Source organism: Orycteropus afer, unplaced genomic scaffold (genome assembly GCF_000298275.1).
Source record: "Orycteropus afer afer isolate SDZICR_OR568_19922 unplaced genomic scaffold, OryAfe1.0 scaffold00052, whole genome shotgun sequence".
Classification (NCBI taxonomy): domain Eukaryota; kingdom Metazoa; phylum Chordata; class Mammalia; order Tubulidentata; family Orycteropodidae; genus Orycteropus; species Orycteropus afer.
In genome coordinates, this window is record NW_006921639.1 from 12,713,583 (window position 1) to 12,735,893 (window position 22,311).

General features: G+C 44.6%; 1 protein-coding gene across 1 annotated transcript in view; it reads left to right on the forward strand.

The window, feature by feature from the left end:
* Positions 1-22,311, forward strand: part of DLG5 (discs large MAGUK scaffold protein 5) — a 222,015-nt gene that overhangs the window by 101,126 nt on the left and 98,578 nt on the right. Inside the window, exon 3 of the mRNA XM_007938647.2 lies at positions 16,167-16,329. Coding sequence (XP_007936838.1) covers positions 16,167-16,329 — 163 coding nt within the window. The remainder of the gene's footprint in view (positions 1-16,166; positions 16,330-22,311) is intronic.

Genomic DNA, 22,311 nt, shown 5'->3' on the forward strand with positions numbered 1-22,311 from the left:
ATTTTCACACAAATTCTTCTGCTAGTTGGGGTTTAGTCCACTTCTGTATCCTTCCCTTCAAGGCTCAGGGGTCCAAGATTATCTTCTGTGTCTATGTTAATTGGTTTCCCTTTTCTTTGTTGAAGAGGGTCTGTGCAGTCCTTCTGCCTAGTCTGCCATCTTGCCAGAACTCCTAATCTAATCCCTCTTGAGGACACTGGAATATCTGATTTGTTTGAACGAGTTTCTTGACAGGCAGTGAACATGGGGTTGGCCATGGGACCACTCCAGTGCCTCCTGAAGAAGGGACGATGAGGGCACTAATGACGTCTGATGGGGATTCTATTTGTTTAATCTTCCTCCCCAAACATAAAGAAATCTAATAACAAGATTCCTGTAATAAAATATTACCTCCACTTTTCCACTTATACCTCCCTAAACAGAACATTTAGGGATATAATGGCAAGTTCTATTCAACTGAAGAGAAAACTAATAGGTGAAGCCTTGGGGATAGCATTTATCCACAGTAGCTGATACCTGGTGGCTTTACCTGGTTAGCTGGAGATCCTCAGGTGGTCTTTCTCATTTCAGATTCCAGCTTGACCCTGCTTACGACTTATCATTCCTTTGCTAATAGCCTTAAAGGTGGCCTTCTGAGGCCTTTTCAGGCAGTCTTCATCACTAAGCACATATGGCTTCCCTGAAGGCTCCCCCACCTCCACTTGGCCATTTCAGTAACCTGGCCCCAACCCTGCTGGCCTGGGCAGCTGCCTGTGGAATGCATGCTCATTTCAGGCAGTTGATTTTTTTTCTCCTCATTCATCTTGATCTAATTTGCCTTTTATTTCTCATCTTGGATGTCTGGGGAGGTTTTAAGGAGGAGAAGAGACATTCTTTTTATTGTGATTTGGGCGAAAGCTTACAGAGCAAATTTGCTTTCCATACAGCAGTTCCCACACACGTTGTCTCATGACATTGACTACAATTTACCCCAATGTAACAGCTCCCCTCCCACTTCCTCCTGATAGTTACCTCTTCCCTGTGTCCATCCCTCCATGCACTCCTGCCCTGTGAACTGTCTCCCTGTGCATAAACAGTCCTTCTTTCTCCCATGATTGTTCTCTCCAAGGAGTGTTATCTACCTCAGGTACATGTTCAACTCATATGCCTGTCTTTTGTTTGGCTGGAAGCTACAGGTGTGGGTCCAATTACAGACCAGAAGGGCAGCTAAGGGCCATAGTCTCAGTGGTTCCACTAGGCTCTATCAGACCAGCAAACCTGGTCCCCCTTTTTTTTTTTTTCCACATTGTTCTCCCTCTCTATCCAGAATCTCCTACATAGATCCCCCTTCGACTAGTTGACAGTGGTAGCCGGGCACCATCTAGTTCTTCTGGTCTCATAGTTGTATACGCTGAGGATTGCATGGTGTACCAGTCATGAGGACTAATTGTTTCCATGAATCTTTGGTTTTCTTCGTTATTCTTTGTTCTGGATGAGGAGAGACCCATCGTTGGATTTAGATGGCTGCTTGCAAGCTTTTAAGATCCCAGTTTCTACTTGCCAAAGTAGGAGGTGGAACAATGTTTTGTGCAGTATGTTATGCCAGTTGAGCTGGATGTCCCCTGCAACTATGGTCCTGAGCCAACAGGTTCAACTACTTGGTCCCCCTGGGTAGCTGGCTGTGATCAAGAAGTGACTGCAACCTTGTCCCTTGTCAGCTCTACTATACACCTGGGAATTCTTACCGAACATACAAATACACTTGTAGAACCATTGTCTGCCAACCCTATACATAGTCTTGGGTATACTCCCCACTTCATAGACATACCTAATAGTTCAGCCTGTCCACCCATCTATCCACCCATATACCCGTGTTTGCCTTCACTGACAGTGTTATACTGTATGAGCAGAAGGGTTCATCTTTGTTGTCTGCACCTCCCATGTACCTCTCTATGTCTTCCTCTTCCTCAGTGCCACCATGTTGATCAAGAGACATTCTTGGGCAGCATTTGTAAAGCGAGCCCTGAATTCCATGCAGATTGAAGTAACAGCAATGTTTATTAAATAGAGAGGTCTCCAGCTTCTTGGCATCAGGAGGAAGTGAAGAGCTTCCCTCGTATATCTGTGAAGATTCCTTGAAAATGTAGCATCTGGTTGATGGGAAGTAGGGTGAGTCATTGGAGAGGCAGGGCTGGTCCCTGGCTCTCTGTGCCCTCTGACCCTTCCTTCCCTGGTCTCTCTCATTGAATCAGGTCCCCTTCTTTGGAAAGTCTGTGTTCTTTCCCTTGTAGTATGTGCCCATTGCCCATAAGGATCACAGTGGTGCATGGTACATAATCTTAGTCTAGCCAGGGAGGCAGAGAGGTAAGCTACTGGCCATTCTGCCTCATGTAAAACAAAGGAATGAATAGCTCAGGGGAAGGAGCAATTGGTTATGATGAACGGTATCCAAAAGCTTCGTGGCACTTGAGTTGGGCCTGCCAGCTATGGTATGGTGCTCCAGACAGAGGATGAAGTGGGCATCGCTGCTTGTCTTGGTCTGGGTTTCTGTGGAAGCAGAGCCTGAGTCAGATTCCAGAGCAAGTGGAACATGTGGGAGGAGATCTGGAAGGAGATCTGGGAGTTGGGCAAGGCTGTAGCTGCTGCATTGGAATCCTGACTCCCTTTCATCTTTCACTCCTTTCATTCTAAATCCTGGGAGAGTGCTGAGCTGGAATCACGATCTGAATGACAGCAGAGAGTGTCCTCCTTAGACTTAGTTGTTAGGCTGGGAAGGGGTGGTAATGGAGGATTCCTTCAGATATGACGTCCCTGGACAGCAAATTAAGCAAGGAAGGAAAAAGCCCACTCTGGCCAGTAAGTGCAACTTTGGTCCAGACCAATGGGTGTCAAACTTCAGCATGTACCAGAATCACCTGGAAGACTAGTTAAAATACCAAGTGCAAGGCCTGCCCCAGGACTTCTTATTAAGCAGGTCTGGAGTGGGCCGTGAGAATACGCATTTCCGACAGATTCTCTGGTGTTGCTGATGCTGATGCTGCCTGCCGAGAACTACTCTTTAAGAGTCACTGGTCTGGCCTTCTCAAATTAAATTTTTACGTGCTTCCAAAGACTTCTCCAAAAGAGTCAAAAGAGAACCTACAGATTGGGAAAAAATACTTGGCAATGACATATCTGACAAGGGACTTATCTCTAGAATTTATTGAAAACTCCAGCATCTCAATAACAAAAAGACAAACAATCCAATTAAAAAATGGGCAGAAGACATGAATAGACACTTCACCAAGGAGGATATTCAAGTGGCCAACAAACATAGGAAGAAATGCTCATGCTCATTAGCCATTAGAGAGTTACAAATCAAAACAACAATGAGATACTATCTTGCTCCAGCACTAGTAGCAAAGTTCAACAAGACAGAAAATAACAAATGCTGGCGAGGATGTGGAGAGATTGGGACTCTCATACACTGCTGGTGGGACTGTCAAATGGTACAACTACTGTGGAAAGCAGTATGGCGATTCCTTAAAAAGTTGAAATTAGAAATACCATTTGATCCAGCCATTCCATTACTAGGTATATATCCTAAACATGTGAGTGAGAGCCATGATAAGAACAGACATACGCACACCCATGTTCATCGCAGCACTATTTACAATAGCCAAAAGATGGAAACAACCTAGGTGTCCATCAACTGAGGAATGGATAACCAAACTTTGATACATGCACAAAGTGGAATACTATGCAACCCTAAATAATAACTTAGAATCTGCGAAACACCGCATAATGTGGATGAACATGGAGGACTTTATGCTGAGTAAAATAAGTCAATCACAGAAGGACAAATATTGTATTAGTCTGTTATTGTAAAAATCAAGGAAAGGTTTATCTATGGAAGGAAATTTTCTTTGTCGGTTACCAGGGGTAGGAGGGGAGGGTAGGGAACACTGTTAGATAGGTAGAGATAAGTATTGATTTTGGTGAACAGGAGAAGGGCAGTGTACCAAATGTGAGTGATCAATATGGTGGCATTGAGGAAGAGGAAGACATCAAGAGGTATATGGGAGGTACAGACAACAAAGATGAACCCTTTTGCACATACAGTACTGCTGTCAGTGAAGGCAAACAAGGGTATATAGGTGAATAGATGGGTGAACAGGCTGAATGATTAGGTATGTCTATGAAGTGGGGAATGTACCCAAGACCATGTATAGTGTTGGCAGACAATGGCCCTATAAGTGTAGTATGATCTGAATTCCTAGGTGTATAGTAGAACTGACAAGGGACAAGGTTGTATTCATTTCTTGGTCACAGCCAGCTACCCAGAGGAACCGAATAGTTGAACCTGTGGGCTCGGGACCATAGTCACAGGGAACATCAAGCTTAATTGGCATAGCATACTACACAAAACATTGTTCCATCTCCTACTTTGGCAAGTAGTGACTGGAATCTTAAAAGCTTGCAAACAGCCATCTAGATGCAATAATGGGTCTCTCCTCGTCCAGAGCAAAGAAGAATGAAGAAAACCAAAGATTCATGGAAAGAATTAGTCCTAGAGACTGGTACATCATGCGATCCACAGTGTATACGACTATGAGACCAGAAGAACTAGATGGTGCCCAGCTACCACTGTGAACCGCTGGGAGGGGGATCTATGTAGGAGTTCCTGGATAGAGAGGGAGAACAATGTGGAACAAAACTCAGTATCATTTGAAAAAAAAAAAAACAAGGGCAGGGCGACCAGGTTTGCTGGTCTGATAGAGCCTGGTGGAACCACTGAGACTATGGCCTCTAGCTGCCCTTCAGGTCTGGAATTGAACCCACTCCTGTGGCTTCTAGCCAAACAAAAGACAGGCATAAGAGTTGAACATTTACCTGAGGTAAATACACTCCTTAGATCATGGGAGAAAGAAGGGCTGTTTATGCACAGGGAGACAGCTCAGGGGGCAGGAGTGCATGGAGGGATGGATACAGGGAAGAGGTAATTATTGGGAGGAAGTGGGAGGGGAGCTGTTGCATTGTGGTAAATTGTAGTCAATGTCAGGAGACAAAGTGTATGTGAACTGCTATATGGAATAGTGAATTTGCTCTGTAAATTTTCACTCAAATCACAATTAAAAAACAGTCACTGGTTTTCTGGATGACTCCAGGTCTGCTGGGCTGTAGGTAAGGGTGGCTCAGTTCTGCTCCATGGGTCTCTGTTCTCTCTTGACAGCCAGCTCCTGGAGGTGGTCTGGAGGTTTATCGGGATTACCCCACTCTACCTGACTACACTCCAGGGCCAGTTTTCTCCTTGACTTCTGACACCATGGGCCCGCAGGACTTGGAAGCAAAGTTCTGACCTCTGCAGTGAATGAGACAGAGGAAGCTACCCTCTCTATCAAGTGGATGACAGCAAGAAGTGACTACACTTCCTCCCGATAGTTTACAGAGCACGTAGGCTGTCGACTGAGCTTTGGTGGTCAGTGATAACGGCTGCACAGTCAGGTCCCTGAAGAGGAGCCAGGAGGGGCTCTCCTGCCCTTGTTGTCCTTCTCTGCAGCACACTCTTGAGCAGGCCCAGGAGCTGGCTCTTCCTGCACACTCCAGGACCTGCCTGTCTCTCCTGACATCTTCCAGCACCCCATTTTAGTGTAAGCCAAATCTTTCATCTTCTGAATCTCATCCTGGACACCAAAAGGGAAAAGAAAACCTTCTTTTCAAGTGGATTCTAGCGTTGGGAAGAGGAAATACTGAAATAAGGAAGAGTTAACAGTTTTGTGTTTAATCCAGAGCAAACGCACCAGGATGGGATGTTGTTGTTGTTGTTGTTATGTGCCGTTGAGTCGGCCCCGACTCATAGCGACCCCTCCTTGGGTTTCTGAGGCAGTATCACTACGGAAGGAAGTAGGATTGCCCAACCTTCCTTCCGAGGAGTGGCTGGTGGGTTTGAACCACCAGCCTTCTGGTTAGCAGTCAAGTGCCTTAGGCACTATGCTACCAGAGCTCCCAAGGATGGGATAGGAGAGTAGAAAAGCTATTTGAGATTTTGCTGACAGCTCACTTGATATTAGTTTTTTTTTTTTTTTCCCCTTTCTTTCATAAAAAAACCCAAAAACACATCCACTGCCATCAAGTCAATTCTGACTCATAGCACCCTATAGGAAAGAGTGGGACTGGCCCACATAGTTTCTAAGGCTGTAAATCTTTATAGAAGCAGACTGCTTCATCTTTTTCCCACATAAGAGCTAGTGGGTTCAAACTATTGACCTTTTGGTTAACAGCCAAATGCTTTAACCACTACACCACCAGAATGCCTATATTCTTTCATAATTGGTATTTTTTTTTGATTGTTTAAAGGTTACAGAGTCATTATGAACAATTTGTACACAATTTTTAATGTTTGTACCAAAAATCTAAGAAGCCATGTCCCAAAGCCAAAACCAACACCCACTGCCATGAGTTGATTCCAACTCATAACAAACTTACAGGACAGAGTAGAACTGCCCCATAGGGTTGTTTCCAAGACTGTAAATCTTTATGGAAGGAGACTGTCTCATTGTTCTCCCAAAGAGCACCTGATGGGTTTGAACTACCGACCTTTTGCTTCGCAGCTGAATGTGTTAACCATTTTGCCACTAGAACTCCTTAAAAAGCCATGTCTCTAAATTTAACACTGGAAAGTCATTGGGATTTAGAAAAACAATGCAAAGCACAGTATAAATAGCCATGGTGCTCAAAATTTTTTTCTAAATTCTAATGACTTTTTAGCTTTAAATTTGGAGGCAAATTTTCTTTAAGAGGCTATCAAGTACTAATAGCTTCACTTGTTGATAAGCTGTTATATCATAAATCCTACTAATACACAATTTAATGTCATACAAACTGCATACTCAAATTTTCAGCCTTTTATAGTACATAACAAAATTACTAGGAAAATGAGAATCATGGCCAAAGAATATTACAGAGTGTACACAGTTCTGTCAGGGAGAACCATGATGAGGGAGCAGTTTTAAGAAACAATTCTGCTAAAAACAACATGGAAATAGAACTAATTTAAAATATTCAATGCATAAATGCATGACTGCGCCTCCAAATTGCCATTAGGTACGCTTTGCATTATGGGATATAAAAAGTGCCTCCCTCCCCTCATGGAGTGGCATGTTGACACGCAAGACAGTCAAAGGCACCCATAATTCAGCATTCCACTATTTTCTGGCTGTACCAAAAAATAAACAACCAGCAACTGATTTCACTTATTAAACAACAACAAAAAAGCATTTATACTTAAAAAACAGGGGATGAGATGGGATTTTTTCCTCCTTAAAAATGTTTCTAAAGCTACTAAAAAAAGTTGCATTTATAAAATGTTGATAAAATACTCTTGTGATTGGGCAAGAAGAGGGAAGATACAGGGACCACTGATAAGCCATGGTAGGCAAATTTTAATCAGACATGGCGTCTTTCTCTCCTGCTTCAGCAGAGGCTGGACACCTATTGTTAATGTCTGTATTTTCTGCAGGCAAATCTTCTGTAGTGTCTTGCTTAGCCACTTCGGCCTATTTTCCTTTTGCACCCCTTTTCCCTTTTGTTTGCATTTTTTTGGCTGAAGAGTTATCCTGCCCTGCTGCCTTTTTTGGCTTTGTTTCCACTTTTGCAAGAGCAGGTTTAGCTGACAGCCTTGCTGATCTTCTCTTGGGTTCCTCATTTATCACACCTTCAGCTAAACTGACTTCCTCTTAGGCATCTTGGTGGTGGGGAAGATGTATGCTGGGCTCCTGTGGGCTGAGCCACACTGAGAGCCTCCATGAAGCTGGGCTGCCTGGCTGCTGCTGCTCTGCCATTGATACTAGCTTTTATTTTGCTTGTAATTGCAGTGACTAGCAAGGGGTGTTGATGGTCCACATGTTTTCACCAGTCTCAGTACTTGTGGGGTCACAGTTACAGTTCAGGGCACCATCCTTTCTTATTTTTAACTTAAAAATTTTAAAAATCAAGTTTGTTGAGGTACAATTTACATACAGTAAATGTTACCCCTTTTAGGATATGTCCCTGGGTGATGGAAATGATTAATGCACTTGGCTGCTAACCGAAAGTTTGGGTGTTCAAGTCCACCCAGAGGCACCTTGGAAGAAAGGCCTGGTAATCTACTTCCAAAAAATAAGCCATTGAAAACCCTGTGGAGCACAACTTTGACACACATGGAGTCAGCCTGACTCAGAATTGCCTCACTGGCAACTGGTTTTGGTTGATAAGCACATAAAATTGTGTAACCATTGCCACAAATAAGATATAGAACCATTTCATTACCTGAAAAATCCTCTTCTGCAACTTTGTAGCCAGGCCTTCTGTGGTAGTTCAGTTGGTGTGTCAACTTGGCTGGGCTTGGTTGAATAGCTGGGTAGCTGGATATAGTATTCCCTATGATGAGACTTGTTTTTATGTGCCGTCGAGTCGGCCCGACTCATAGCGACCCCTCCTTGGGTTTCTGAGGCAGTATCACTACGGAAGTAGGATTGCCCAACCTTCCTTCCGAGGAGTTGCTGGTGGGTTTGAACCGCCAGCCTTCTGACACAAGCCATGATATTTCCAATCGCCTGGTATGCATGTGAGAGCTGGACAATGAATAAGGAAGACCGAAGAAGAGTTGATGCTTTTGAGTTGTGGTGCTGGCGAAGAATGCTGAAAGTACCGTGGACTGCTAAAAGAACTAGCAGATCTGTCCTGGAGGAAGTGCAGCCAGGATGCTCCTTGGAAGCAAGAATGGCCAGACTTCGTCTCACCTATTTTGGTCATGTTGTAAGAAGGGACCATTCCCTGGAGAAGGATGTCATGCTTGGTAGGGTGGAGGGTCGACGAAAGAGGGGGAGGCCTTCAACGAGATGGATTGATACGGTGGCTGCGATGATGGGCTCAAGTATAGCAGGGATTGTGGGGCTGGCACGGGATTGGGCAGTGTTTCGTTCTGCTGTGCGTGGGGTTGCTATGAGTCGGAAACGACTCGACAGCACTTAACAACAACAACAACAATGATGAGACTAGTAATCAACTCCATGGTGAAATCTACTGTGAGCTGCTTTGGGGAATGTGGTCTGCTTCCTGTGTATAAGCAGAAGCCTTGGGGAATGGTCTCTAGTTTATGGTACGCTTGGACCCTGCATGTTGCTGTGTCGTTGTTCAGCAGCCTGCCATGCTCTGCTGACCTGAGGACTTAAAATGGATTTGAATTAATGGCCTGCCATGTGGTTTGGTAACATGAGGACTGTGTCTTTTTTCTTGTCAACCTTGGGCTTGGCAGCCTCAGCAGCCAGCAGCTGTCTGAGTGTAGGAAAGCCTCTCGCTTCAGTGGGCTAGGAGCTGGAAGCAGAGCTGAAGCCCAAGGTTGAGGGGCTTTTACCCAGCCCCTAGAGCCTGGCACTTTGAATTTGGACTTAAAGCCTCCAAACTGTAAGAGAATAAACTCTTGTTTGTTAAGGCCATCCCATTTGTAGTATATTCTCATCAGAGTAGCACTAGGTAACTGGAACACCTTCCTTCCACCCCCATCACTGGCAACCACTGATCTGTGTTTAATCCCTATAGTTTTGCCTTCCCCAAAGTGTTATATAAATGGAATCATATAGTATAATGGCTTATGACTCTGGCTTCTTTTACTTTACATAATACATTTGAGATTCACCTATGTTACGTATGTTAGTAGTTCATTCCTTTTTATTGCTGAGGAGTAGTATTCCATTGTATGAAGCATAGTTGTTCATTTATCAGCTATTATAAACAGTTACGTACTTGTTTTTGTGTGAATATAATTTCACACGAAAATTAAAATATAATTTTAATTTATCTTGGGTAAATATCTAGAAAACAATATTACTGGGTAGTATGTTGTATGTTTAGTTAGTGTATGTTTAGCTTCATAAGCAGCTGCCAAACTGTTTCCTAAAGTGACTATATCATTTTGTATTCCCACAAGTAATACTTGAGGGTTCCAGTTTCTCTGCATCCTTGCTACCATTTGATGATCTTGCTTTTTAATTTTAGTTGTTCTGATAAGAGTGCAGTCAATGGTAAAGGCATGTGAAAAAACTCATAGCTGTTGAGTCAATTTTGACTCATAACGACCCGAGTGGAGAGTAGATCCATCCTGTAAGGTTTCCAAGGCTGTTGATCTTTACAGAAGCAGACTGTCTCATCTTTCTCCTGAAGAGCGGCTAGTGGATCCGACCCGCCAGCCTTTCAGTTGGCAGCCATACACTTAGCCATTGTGTCACTATGGCTGCTTTTAGACACTCGATAGTTGTCTTCAAATACTTGCAGGTTTATTGTGTAGGAAAGGAATTATAGTTGTACCCTGCGACCTGGTAGAATGGAGGTAAGAGTCAGTATATTCAAGGGAAATATATTGAGACAGATTTTATTTAGCTCAATACACAGAGTAATTTTATTCAGAGAGATGCAGTAGGTTTTGTTAGGAAATACTGAGCTCCCTGACTTTAGAGGAGTTCAAACAGACTTGATGGCTATTTGGGGGTTTCAGGGAACCTTTTGGAAGGTAGGGCTGCATCATCTTTGAATGTCTTTCAACCCTGAAATGCAGAAGGTCAAACTATTTTTTGTGTAGAAGGGGAATGGAAAGGATTTTTTCCCCCATTTGAGATTAAAAAAATTTAAAAAACTATTATACATAGCAAAACCTGCAGCAGTTCAAGAGTTTCTACAGGTATTATTCAGTGACATTGATTCCATTCTTTAAGTTGTGCAACTATTCTCACTGTCCTTTCCAAATCGTTCCTCCACTGTTACCATCGACTACTTCCCCTAAGCTTCCCCTCTCATCTTTTGAGTTGCTATTGTCAATTTGATCCCATATAGATAGTGCTTTAGAAGAATACAATGTAGAGATTATTATTATTTTTTTTTTTACCACACTTGCTGTTATTTTGGAACTTCCCAGCTTTGGTCATCTTGAGATTCCTCTTGAAGTTTCCTTGTGGCCCTCATTCACCCTTCTGCTCCCCTGGCTTGTGAAATGAGGCAGCATTCTCTGCTAAGTCAGAGAGGTCTCCATTTGGTAGGGTCTCTGGCCTGGTCGCCCTGGCTCTTTGCATGTTTCATACCCACATTTTTGGGACTGGGGAGGAACAGGACCCTACTTCTCTTGGGAGGCAGCGTAATGTAATGGTTGAGGCCTTGGCTGTGGAGTAAGAGCTGCTGTACTTTGCATGGGGACCATCGTTTTCCTAGCTGTATGCTCTTTCTCAATGTCAGTTTCTCAAGAGGTAACCATAGCATGGATCTGGTAGAGTACTTGGGGATTAGTGGGATAATGTTGGAGTGCTTTTTATTAGAGGGACCAGCACTCTGGCTGTGCTCACTAAATGTCAGCTGCTGTCATCTTCTGGCCAATCAGTGGCCCACTAGGGAGCCAGGCTCATCCTGCTGGGGCCTGAGTCAGGAAGCTGCAGCAGTGCTGGGGGTATGGGGCATCTGATGAGCCCCACTTCTGGGATGCCTTCTTCTATTGCTTCATTTGTAAAACGGGTGAAAACTTGCCTCCCTGGAGACAGGTGGCTGGGCCTGGTGGTGCTTTTTCCATTCTGAGATTTGATGTTTCTCTGATAACTGCTTGCCCTTGATTACAACAGAGAGCAGTAGTTCTCACAGTGTGGTTGGGTGTTGCTGGATGCTCTGAGGAGGTCTGCAATATCAAAACTGTGTTCCACATAATACAAAGATGTCATTTGCCTTTTTCCTTCTTATTCTCACATAGATGTAGAGTGGAGTTTTCCAAAGGTTGCATCCATGGGGTCTGACACTGCAGGAGATAAGAGAACCTAGCCATCTAGTCCACTAGTAAGCCATATAGTACAGAGATTCACAAAAATACAAAGGAAGGCCACCCTACTCTCTACATTTTTGTTTTGTTATGGAAAGGATGGTTACTTTTTCATTAAAAAAAATGTTATGCTGATATGTAGTAGATTTTTTCTGGTGGTATAGTAGTTAAAACATTTGGCTGCTAACCAAAAGTTTGTTAGTTTGAATTCGCCAGCCACTCCGTGGAAGAAAGATGAGGCAGTCTGCTTCATAAAGATTTGCAGCATTGGAAACCCAGTGGGGGTTGCTATGAGTCAAAATGGACTCGATGGCAGTAAGTTTGGTTTTTGGTTTAAAATGAGTTTTTTTTTTTTTTTTTTTTTTAAATCCAAACTCACTACCATCAAGTTGATTCCCACTCATAGCAACTCCCATTGGTTTACAAGGCAGTAAATCTTTACGGAAGTAGGTTGTCCTGTCGTCCTTCCATGGAGTAGCTGGTGGGGTCTGATCTACCAACCTTCTGGTTGGAAGTTAAGTGCCTTAGGCACTGCACCACCAGGGCACCTATAAAAATGAGCTAATAAACTTTTTTTTTCCCTCAATTTAAATTTCTAATCTGACTGATAGTGATAGGTATAACCCATGTAAACAAAATCTCTTTGGAGTTCTGAATAATTTTTAAAGAGATAAAGAGGCCCTAGGATCAAAATTTTTGTGAACTTTTACGTTAAGACCTTAGGCTCTGAGGGGAGACAAAACCACCAAAAAGAAGATAAAACAAGAGCAAAGAACCAATTGCTGTTGAATTGAGTCTGATTCTTGGGGATCCCATGTATGTCATGGTAGAACTGGGCTCTGTAGGGTTTTCAGTGGCTGATTTTTCAGAAGTAGGTTGCTCAGGCTTCCTTCTGAGGAACTCTGGGTAGACTGGAGCTGCCAACCTTTTGTTGGCAGCTGAACACTTTAGCCATTTACACCACTTAGGGCCTCTGGGGTCAGGTAGAAAGATTCAAATCCCAGGTCTGTCACTAGCTCTGAAACCTAGACACATTAACCTTGGTAAGATTCTGTTTCCTTATCTGTAGAACGGGGATTAAACGGGATAACGTATGAAAGACTGCTGGACTCCAAGTGAATCAGTTGCTGTTGCATTGATGCCGACTTGTGGTGACCCATATGTATCTCAGTAGTACTGTGCTCCATAAGGTTTTCAATAGCTGATTTTTTTGGAAGTAGATTGTCAGGCCTTGTCTGGGTGGACTCGAAGCACCAAGTTTTCAATTGTAGCATGTTAACCATCTGCACCAAGTTGTTGTTATTGTTATTAGGTGCTGTCAGGTTGGCTCCAACTCATGGCGACCCCATTACATTTAAAAATGTTGTACATTTTAACATGTAGAACAGAGCAAAGCAGTGCCTGGTCCTGTGCCATCCTCACAATCCTGGCTATGCTTGAGCCCATTGTTGTAACCACTACGTCAACCCATCTCATTGAGGGTCTTCCTTTTTTGCTGACTCTCTAATTCACCAAGTGTAATATCCTTCTCCAGAGAATGGTTTCTTCTGACATGACCGAAGTAGGTGAGGTGAAGTCTCGCCATTCTTGCTTCCAAGGATCATTCCAGTTTCACTTCTTCCAGGGCAGATTTGTTTGTTCTTCTGGCAGTCCATGGTATTTTCAGTGTTCTTCACCAACACCACAACTCAAAGGCATCAGCCCTTCTTCGATCTTCCTTATTCAATTCATAAAGTTATCCAGTAATGTATCAGACAGTGTTTCAATGCTATTTGTAAGGTTTTTCACTGGCCAGTTTTCTCAGAAGTGAATGGCCCTATCCTTCTTTCCAGTCTGTCTTCGTCTGAAACCTCTGCTGCAACCTGTCCACCATGGGAAATCCTGCTGGTATTTGAGATGCTGGTGGCGTAGCCTCTAGCCTCACAGCAACACACAAGCCACCACAGTACAACACACTGCCAGACGAGTGGTGGGGACCCCAAATAACTGCTACTCATTGTCATTTGGGAGACAGCAGGGTGGTGATGAAGGACATGTGCTCTGACTCAGTGCTGCCTGGCCTCACATTTCAGGGCTGCCACTGTTGTCTGTGCTACTTTGATCCAATTACTAACATTGCTGTACTTTAGTTTTCTCATCTGTAATATAGGATGGTAGTAGTAATCCATACCTCTGGGTTTGTGGTAAGGATTAAATGAATATCTGGACCATTATAAGCACCAAGTCTGTCTTGTGAGTTGGCTGTTGTTGTGAGGGTTGGCCATGATGTAAAGATTGAACCCCCTCTTTTGTTGGGTGGTCTTTGAGACTCTTTCTAGACCATCTGCCCTGTCAGTCCTCCATATGTCATTCCCCCTGGAATTGGTAAGTGTGAGCAGTAGGCACCTCCAGAAAGGGTATCAGACATGCAGCCAGTCGAAGCCCCCCTTGCCAGAAAGTTGGGCAGGTCATATATAGCACACCAGATGGTTCAGTGATAGAACTGGCCGTGGGTGAGAGGCAGAAAATGACTTCATTTGGGAGAAGAAGAGGAAGTTATACAGCCTGCACAGAGCTGTAACCAGCCTGGTTCCTCAAACTCCTAGAGGCAGTGGTGAGCATCTGGGATCTTTTGGGGATGGGTGAAGAATGCTTCTCACACTGGTGGAATCACAGTGCAGGGTGAGGATGCCCATGGCAGATGCTGATTCTGGGCCCCACCTCCAGAGAAAATTCTCATCCGAAACAGCTGGGCGGAAGCAAAGGAATCCTGGTTGTTACAGTTCTGCAGGTTTTGAATGACGTGCACTTCATGAGGCCCTAGATTCACATATTGTCGTTGTTATTGGGCATCATTGAGCCAATTCCAACTCATGGTGACCCCTTGTGACAAAGTAGGACTGCCCCCATACAGTTTTATTGACTGTAATCTTTCTGAAAGTAGATCACCAGGTCTTTCTCTTATTGGGCCGCTGAGTGGGTTCAAACCATGAACCTTGTAGTGCGCAGCTGAGTGCTTAACCATTGCACTACCAGGGCTCCTTAGGTTCAGGTGGTTCCAACTTTAAAAAATGCTGAGTTGAGAGCTGAGTCCCACCCCACACCATGGTCTATCTTGTGACCCACAGTGTTGCACCTCATCCTCCCTGACCCCCACAGAAGGCACAAGGCCACAACTGGTATGCCCGTCTGTTGTCTTGGGGTAGAGGAGGAAACTTGGTTTGGGCGACCAGTCAACCAAGGAGGGTTTACTAAACTTGGCTTGTCCCTGGGGCAGCTGGGGGTGGTGATCAGGATGGCACAGGGAGTCAGAAGGCACCTTGCTTGCCCCGTATGTATTCTTTGCATCTGCTGGAGGACAAGTACTGTGTCCCTGGAGTGAGTCAGCGTCCTTGGATCATATCCATAAAATGGGATGGCTGATGTCAGCTGACCCCATTGAGCATCTTGTGAGGACAGAGAAGATAGCAAGGGAACATACTTTACAGAGTTAAATATAAAAGCACAAAGAATCCTGTTCTTTCTGAGGGCATTTGAGTGAGGTACTTCCTTCTGGAAACAGATTTGCAGCTTGTTAGAGGTGATGGTGACTACAGATGCGGGCTTGTAAGAGCTCTTGTGAAAGCATAAGGCATGGTATTCCCTTAGGACATGTTTAGTCCTGGAGACAGGTGATCAAGGCTTGCCTGGGCAGCCAGAGGCCCCAAGGCTTACCTGAATCGTGTCATGCTTACCTCGCCTGTGGGTGACCTCCCCCAAGCCTGCATGCCTAGGCTCGTTGGGCTGGCCCTGCAGGCAGTTGGAAGGATTAGAATGGGAGTTTGTGCAGCATGGCCAACCTGGTCAGGGACAAAAGGGAGATGCCGTTGGTCCCCACTTCAGAGCTAGTTGCCCCATTCTCAGGAGCTCTGCTAGATTCTCCCTGTGCCATCCTCCTTGGCTGGGTCTTCTGCTCTGCTCAGCACTCAGGTCAACCTCTTCTGCCTCACTTGCCAGCAGATGATGCTTGCCAGGGGTAGCTGACAGCCTATGTTCCCAGACCAGGTGAGGTTGCAAGGATTAAGGCCAAGACAGTGCCTTCCTGGAGGTATCAAAGACAGGTTGGGAATGGGGGGTGTGTCCTCAGGTCCAGAGCCATGGCCACCTGAGCCAATAATATAGTTTAGGATGGTGGATAGTTGAATGCGTGGAAGCTGAAGTCAGACTGTCTGGACTCAGTTCTCAGTCTCATCTCTTCCTCACTGGGACTCAGTGTTCCCTCTGTGGAAGAGTACACTAACAATACCCACCTCACCAGTGGTTGTGAGCAGCTGACACAAGCCAAGATCTCATAGCATTGCCTGGCACGCCGTGAGTGCTGTCCACCTGCAATTTCACATTCTTGTTGTCCTCCGACCAGGCACCACTGGGAAGGCACCATCCCCACCACCTCTCCTCACTGACCGGCAAGTGAATGAGAAGGTGGAGAGCCTCTCCATTCAGCTGCGGCTGATGACTCAAGAGAGGAATGAGCTGCGTAAGCGCCTGGCCTTTGCGACTCACGGGACGACCTTTGACAAAAGGTAATAACCCCCACCAGCTCCCTTGCCCAAGCCTGATGGGTGAGGGTTATTACTCTGATTCCAGTACCATAACCCCCGTGCCTTGCCGTTACCCCCATGGGTCAATGGTGGTCTTCCCACCCCGCCCCCTGCCGTTCCCTTGCCCCTACCTCACATCCAGAAAGGCTTCAGGAGCACAGGCCTGTTCTGCTGTCTCCAGGTTGAACCAGGACCCCATACCTCGCATCGTAAGATTGAGAAGTGTGTGCGTGCGTGTGTGTACACACATATGTGTTTGTATACATGTGTGTATGTGTATCTATGTTTGTGTTTGTGTATACATACGTGTATATGTGTTTCTGCATATGTGCATGTGTCCCATCACACATCTGGGGATGCCCCTGGCAGTGTGTGTTGTGAATGTCTTTATGACAGAAGAGCCTGGACCAGCCCTTCCCATTTGGCTCTGCAGTTGACCATATGGTGGGTGGTCTGGGCAGCAGCTTGAGTGGCCTGTTCCTGCTTTGATTCCTCACTGCTTGGTTGGATGGCCTTGGGCTCGTCACTCCTTTTCTCTAGGCTTTTGCCTTCCTTCTCTAGGCTTTCCTTTTCATCGTCCATCTTGTTCAAATCCCCCCCATGCACACACATACACACACTATAATGTTGTTGTTGTTGTTATGTGCCATAGAGTCGGCCCCGACTCATAGCGACCCCTCCTTAGGTTCCCGAGGCGGTATCACTAAGGAAGTAGATTGCCCAACCTTCCTTCCGAGGAGTGGCTGGTGGGTTTGAACTGCCAGCCTTCTGGTTAGCAGTCAAGTGCCTTAGGCACTATGCTACCAGAGCTCCCATACACTCTAATAGGTATGCTTAGTCTATTGATGAATCCATCTGTCTTGTGGGAGGTACCACTTTCTCCCAGTTGACCGCAGCCTCCCTTACTATTGAGTGGAATTTGTGTGGTTTGTAAATACATGAATCGTCCCATTGCCACATATATTCCACTTGGCTTCTTTGTTGTCTTTGAAGAAAATCTTTTGACTGAAAGGAATCACAATAGGAGGTCCTGAATAGAGTGAGAGAAAAATGTGGCACAAAATTAAAAATCAGAAGAAAGACCAGGCCTCTCAGCCAAACAGTAGAAAGACCTACAAGCAGAACACCTGCCCCAGGGAGCCCCACCCACCTACCCTAGGGAGCTGCATCCCCTAGATGAATCAGCCTGAAACCTCAGAAGGGCTGTATTTGCTTAGAGGGAAAGCTGGACAGACAAGATGCATAGATAAGAAGGCACAAGGGAGGGAGAGTCACTGGGAGGAGATAGGAAAGCTTTTTATGGTTGGGGATTGTAATTGGGGCCATGAAACCAAATGTGAGTAAGCTGTTGTGTATAAAACAAATCTGCTTTATAAATTTGCACCCACATCACAATATAAAATTTTTTAAAAAAACAGGACAAGGCTTACTGGTCTAATAGAGACTGGTGAAACCTCTGAGACTATGGTCCTTAGACATGCTTGAAGCCGGGAACTGAACTCACCCAGCTCAACCTTCAGCCAAACAATAGACAGGTCTGTAAGGTGGATAATAGCACCGGGGAGGTATGTAGTCATTAGAATGATCACTCATACGAAATCAAAAGGGTAGCATTTGCCCAGGGATCAAGCTAAGAAGGTAGGAAGGCTTAAGAAGGAAGGATGAAGGGAAATAGTAAACATAGGGAGGAAATGGAAAGAGTGCTGTTGTGTTGTGGGGAGTGAGGATTGCAATGAATGTCAGTACGAGGACACGTGGGTGACATCCTCTGAACTTCCCCACCCTCACAGAGGGGGAAATAAGAGTCACCATCACCAGCCCAAGGCTTATTCCTGTTAGGCCAGACCTGCCACTACCCTTCAGCCTTTTTTTTTTTTCTTTCTTTTTTAACCAATTCTGACACCAACCATCCCTCCCATGGCATTCACTGCTTCTCTGCTGTGTTTGGTAATTTGTTGCAGTGGCCACACAGAACTCACAGACAACACTCATGATTATGGGGTTTATTAGAAAAGTAACAGGTCATAATTCAGGTTCAGGAATGCTCTCAAGATAACAGTTCTTTGATCACGACGGCTTCCCCTCTGCTATACCATCAAGCACACTTCTCTGGCCCTTGGCTTCTCAGCCTGGCCTCTGCCCTGCTCGTGCCAAGTCTTATAAAGCTCTTTTATCTCTGCTGATAGGGACATTTACATGCGCTGTACTCTGTGAGCAAGGCTTCTGCCCAGAGGCACTCAGCTTTCTTGCTCCATGGGCTGGCAAGCCCACCACTCTGTCTTGTGCCTCTTGATTCCTCAACTGGTCATCTCAGCCAGTTTTCTCTGCCAAGGAGGTGCAGCTCAGGGATCTTGGGCCCAAGAACATGCTCTACTCTACCTCCAGCTCTTTTTTCTCTCTCTTTTTTAAATTAAATATACATATTGTTGTTGTTATGTGCTGTTGAGTCACCCCGACTCATAGTGACCCCTCCTTGGGTTTCCAAAGCAGTATCACTACAGAAGTAGGATTGCCCAACAACCTTCCTTCTGAGTGGCTGATGGATTTGAACTGCCAGCCTTCTGGTTAGCAGTCAAGTGCCTTAGGCACTATGCTACCAGAGCTCATACATATATATATATATTCCTCCCCCGCATTGTGATTTAGGTGAAAGTTTAAGAGCAAATTCATTTCAATTCTTTTCTCTTGATGGCAGTGAGATCCCACCTTCTGCCTCTAGGAGGTCTCATTTTAAGCCTAGCACAATGACAAAACTAACCATTCTCACATTAGAGTTCCATACACCTTAATTGCATGACCCCAAAGGGTGCCATGTACCTTGTTCATATCATTAGCAGGCGGCCCAGTCCCCTTGGTGGGCCACAAGCACTTTACATTTGCTTAGTTCCACCCAGTCATCTGGTGGGAGTTACAAAGACCATGGCTAGGAGAGCCATATCAAGTAATTCAGTGCACCACAGTCAGCAAATAAAGTATGTGTGTGAATGGTTGAGTTTACAATTTCTCTGTAAACTACCCACATCATAATTAAAGAAAGATAACCTTTGCTCCTTTGTTTTATTGGGACTATAAAGGTACAGTAGGTACCAGAAAGGGCAGCTACAAGTGGGACAGAAGAAGAGCTTTTATCCACCTGGATGATGCAGGTGGGCTTCATGGAGGAGGAGGAGGGAAGCAGGAGAGTTCATCCTTCTGGGGTGATGCTGCCAGGGGCCTTGTGGGGAGAGAGGAGTGATTTAAGCCCCTGGGTGTAATATCTTTCCTTTAGGAGTATCACTGATCTGTGCCCTATTCTGAGGAAGGCTCCTCTGGGATGATGTCACAGCTACAAAACCTGATCCTAGAGATGGTTTTTATGGGAATATGCCCCTTAGTCAGATGTCACAAGGCAGAAGGAGCAAAGACAAAGAAGCTTTCGAACAGGAGTCAGCAAAGCATCGCCCATGCGTTAAATTTGGCCCACTGCTTGTTTTTTATTGGAACACAACCGTGCCCATTCATTTACATATTGTCTATGGCAGCTTTCATGCTACAGTGGCAGAGTTGAGCAGTGGCAACAGAGACTGTTCTATCCACAAACTCAAAATATTTATTACTTGGCCTTTTAGAGAAAAAGTTTGTTGACCTCTGTGTAGGGCAGGTGTTCTCAAGCTTGAGCATGCGTCAGAATCACCTGGAGGGCTTGATAAACCACACATTGCAAGTTCCCAGGTGCTGTTGGTGCTGCTGGTTTGGGTATCCCACTTTGAGAAACACTGCTCCTGGATAGGGTTCTCAACCTTGGCTGCCCATTGGGATTGCCTAGGGGCTCTGAGTTCTAGGTTCTAACCCCAGTGATGCTGATGTAATTGGTGTGAGCATTGTTTTTTTTTAATAATAATTCGTTTTATTGTTGTTGTTTAGAATATACACAGCAGAGCATATACTAATTCAACAGTTTCTACATGTGCATTTCAGTGACACTGATTATAATCTTTCAGATTACACTCTTTTCCCACTTGTTCCTCTGCTCATTAACAAACTCATTGCCCCCTAATTTTCTACCTGATCTTTTGAGCGGCTTTTGCCATGTAGATAGTTCTTACAAGAGCACAGTGCTCAAGGCAGACCTTCCTTACTAATTAAGTTATTGTTTGATTTTGACAAGATTTCAGGGACTATTTTTCATCCAAGGTTTAAAGATTATCTCAGGGCAGTAGTTGCAGGATTCATCCAGCTGTCTGTGTTCTAGATAATTTTCCCCCTTTTAATCAGGATTCTTTTATAGAATCTTTGAGCAAAATGTTCATAGTGGTAGCTGGGCACCATCCATTTCTTCTGCTCTGATGGTAAAGGAGGCAGTTGTTCAAGTTCTATTTCCTCCTCTTGTTTCTGACTCTTCTTCTGTTGTTCCAGGCGAATAGAGACCGGTTGTCGGTTGTTGTATGTTGGATGGTTGCTTACTAGGCACTATGCAACTAATTAGGAGGTAGAAGCACTAGACATGTTATTAGACCAGTTAACTGGGCTGTCCCACGAAACCATGACCCGAAAACTTCCAAATCAAGGAACCAAATCCTGTGAAGTGTTTGGTTGTGTATAAGCAGCCTTAGCAACTACTCTTTTTTTGGGGGTTGGGGAGGGTGCGGGGGGGTCATTGATAAACATATATCTATTCCACAATGTTTGCTAATTCAGCTTTTCACAGGTGTACAACTTACTGACAGCAATTGACATTAATTAGCTTTGTCTTTAATTTAATTGTTGTGAATATACATGGTAGTACGTACATCGATTCAATAATTTCTACACGTGCAGTTCACTGACAGTGATTGCATTCTTCAAGTTGTATGACCATTTTCACCCTGTTGTTGTTGGTATGTGCCGTCAAGTTGGCCCCAACTCATAGCGACCCCTGCTTGGGTTTCCGAGGCAGTATCACTACAGAAGTAGATTGCCCCATCTTCCTTCCGAGGAGTGGCTGGTGGGTTTGAACCGCCAGCCTTCTGGTTAGCAGTCAAGTGCCTTAGCCACTATGCTACCAGAGCTCCCATTTTCACCCTACTTTTCCAAATTGTTGTTCCCCATTAACATAAACTCACTGCCCCCTAAGTTTCCTATCTAATCTTTTGAGTTGCTGTTATCAGTTTGATCCCATGTAGATAATTCTCAAGGCAACGTTCTGTACTAGTTAGGCTTAACTTTTATTATATTTAAAGAGGACTTTGGGGGGTATGTGTTTGATTTACAGTTGAAAGTTTAAAGTTTATCTTAGAGTAATAATTTTGGGGGTTCTTCCAACCTCAGTGGCTCCAGAATATCTGTATTCTATGGGAATTTGAAATTCTGTTCTGCATTTTCCCCTTATGGGATTTTTTTTTTTTTAATTAACATTTTATTGTGATTTAGGTGAAAGTTTATAGAACAAATAGATTTTCCGTTCAACAATTCATACACATTTTGATTTGTGACATTGATTGTAATCCCCACAATGTGACAGCACTCTTCGGCCATGTGTTTACTCTTTCCATTTGTCCTTTCCAGTCCCTTCCTGCCTTCTTTGAGCTTTATTCCTAAGAAAATGCTACCCTTTTGGCCTCATATGTGTGTATCTCCCTGATGTTATTGTTCACCTTGTAGACCTTTCTACTGTTTGCCTGAAAGTTGAGGCACAGGGTTGAGTCATGGGCATTGGTGTTTTAATGTGTACCCAGGATTGAGAATCACTGTTCTAAAGAGAGTAGAACCTTCAGCGCCTTGTAAGGACTGCTAGGGTCCCACCACAGGTTTGTGGGTAGACCCGCTTTGTGTACATGGTTTCTTTGACGCTCTTAGTGAACAGGACTGTACCTTCTCAGCTTTCCAGGTACATGCGGGGGATAGAGGGAGCTCAGGTAACCAAGGCTCCCTTAATTTTGGGGGTTCTGATTCTGGTGAAGCCAGGACATCTGGGTTTATCAAGCATCCAGGTGATTTTGGTGCATA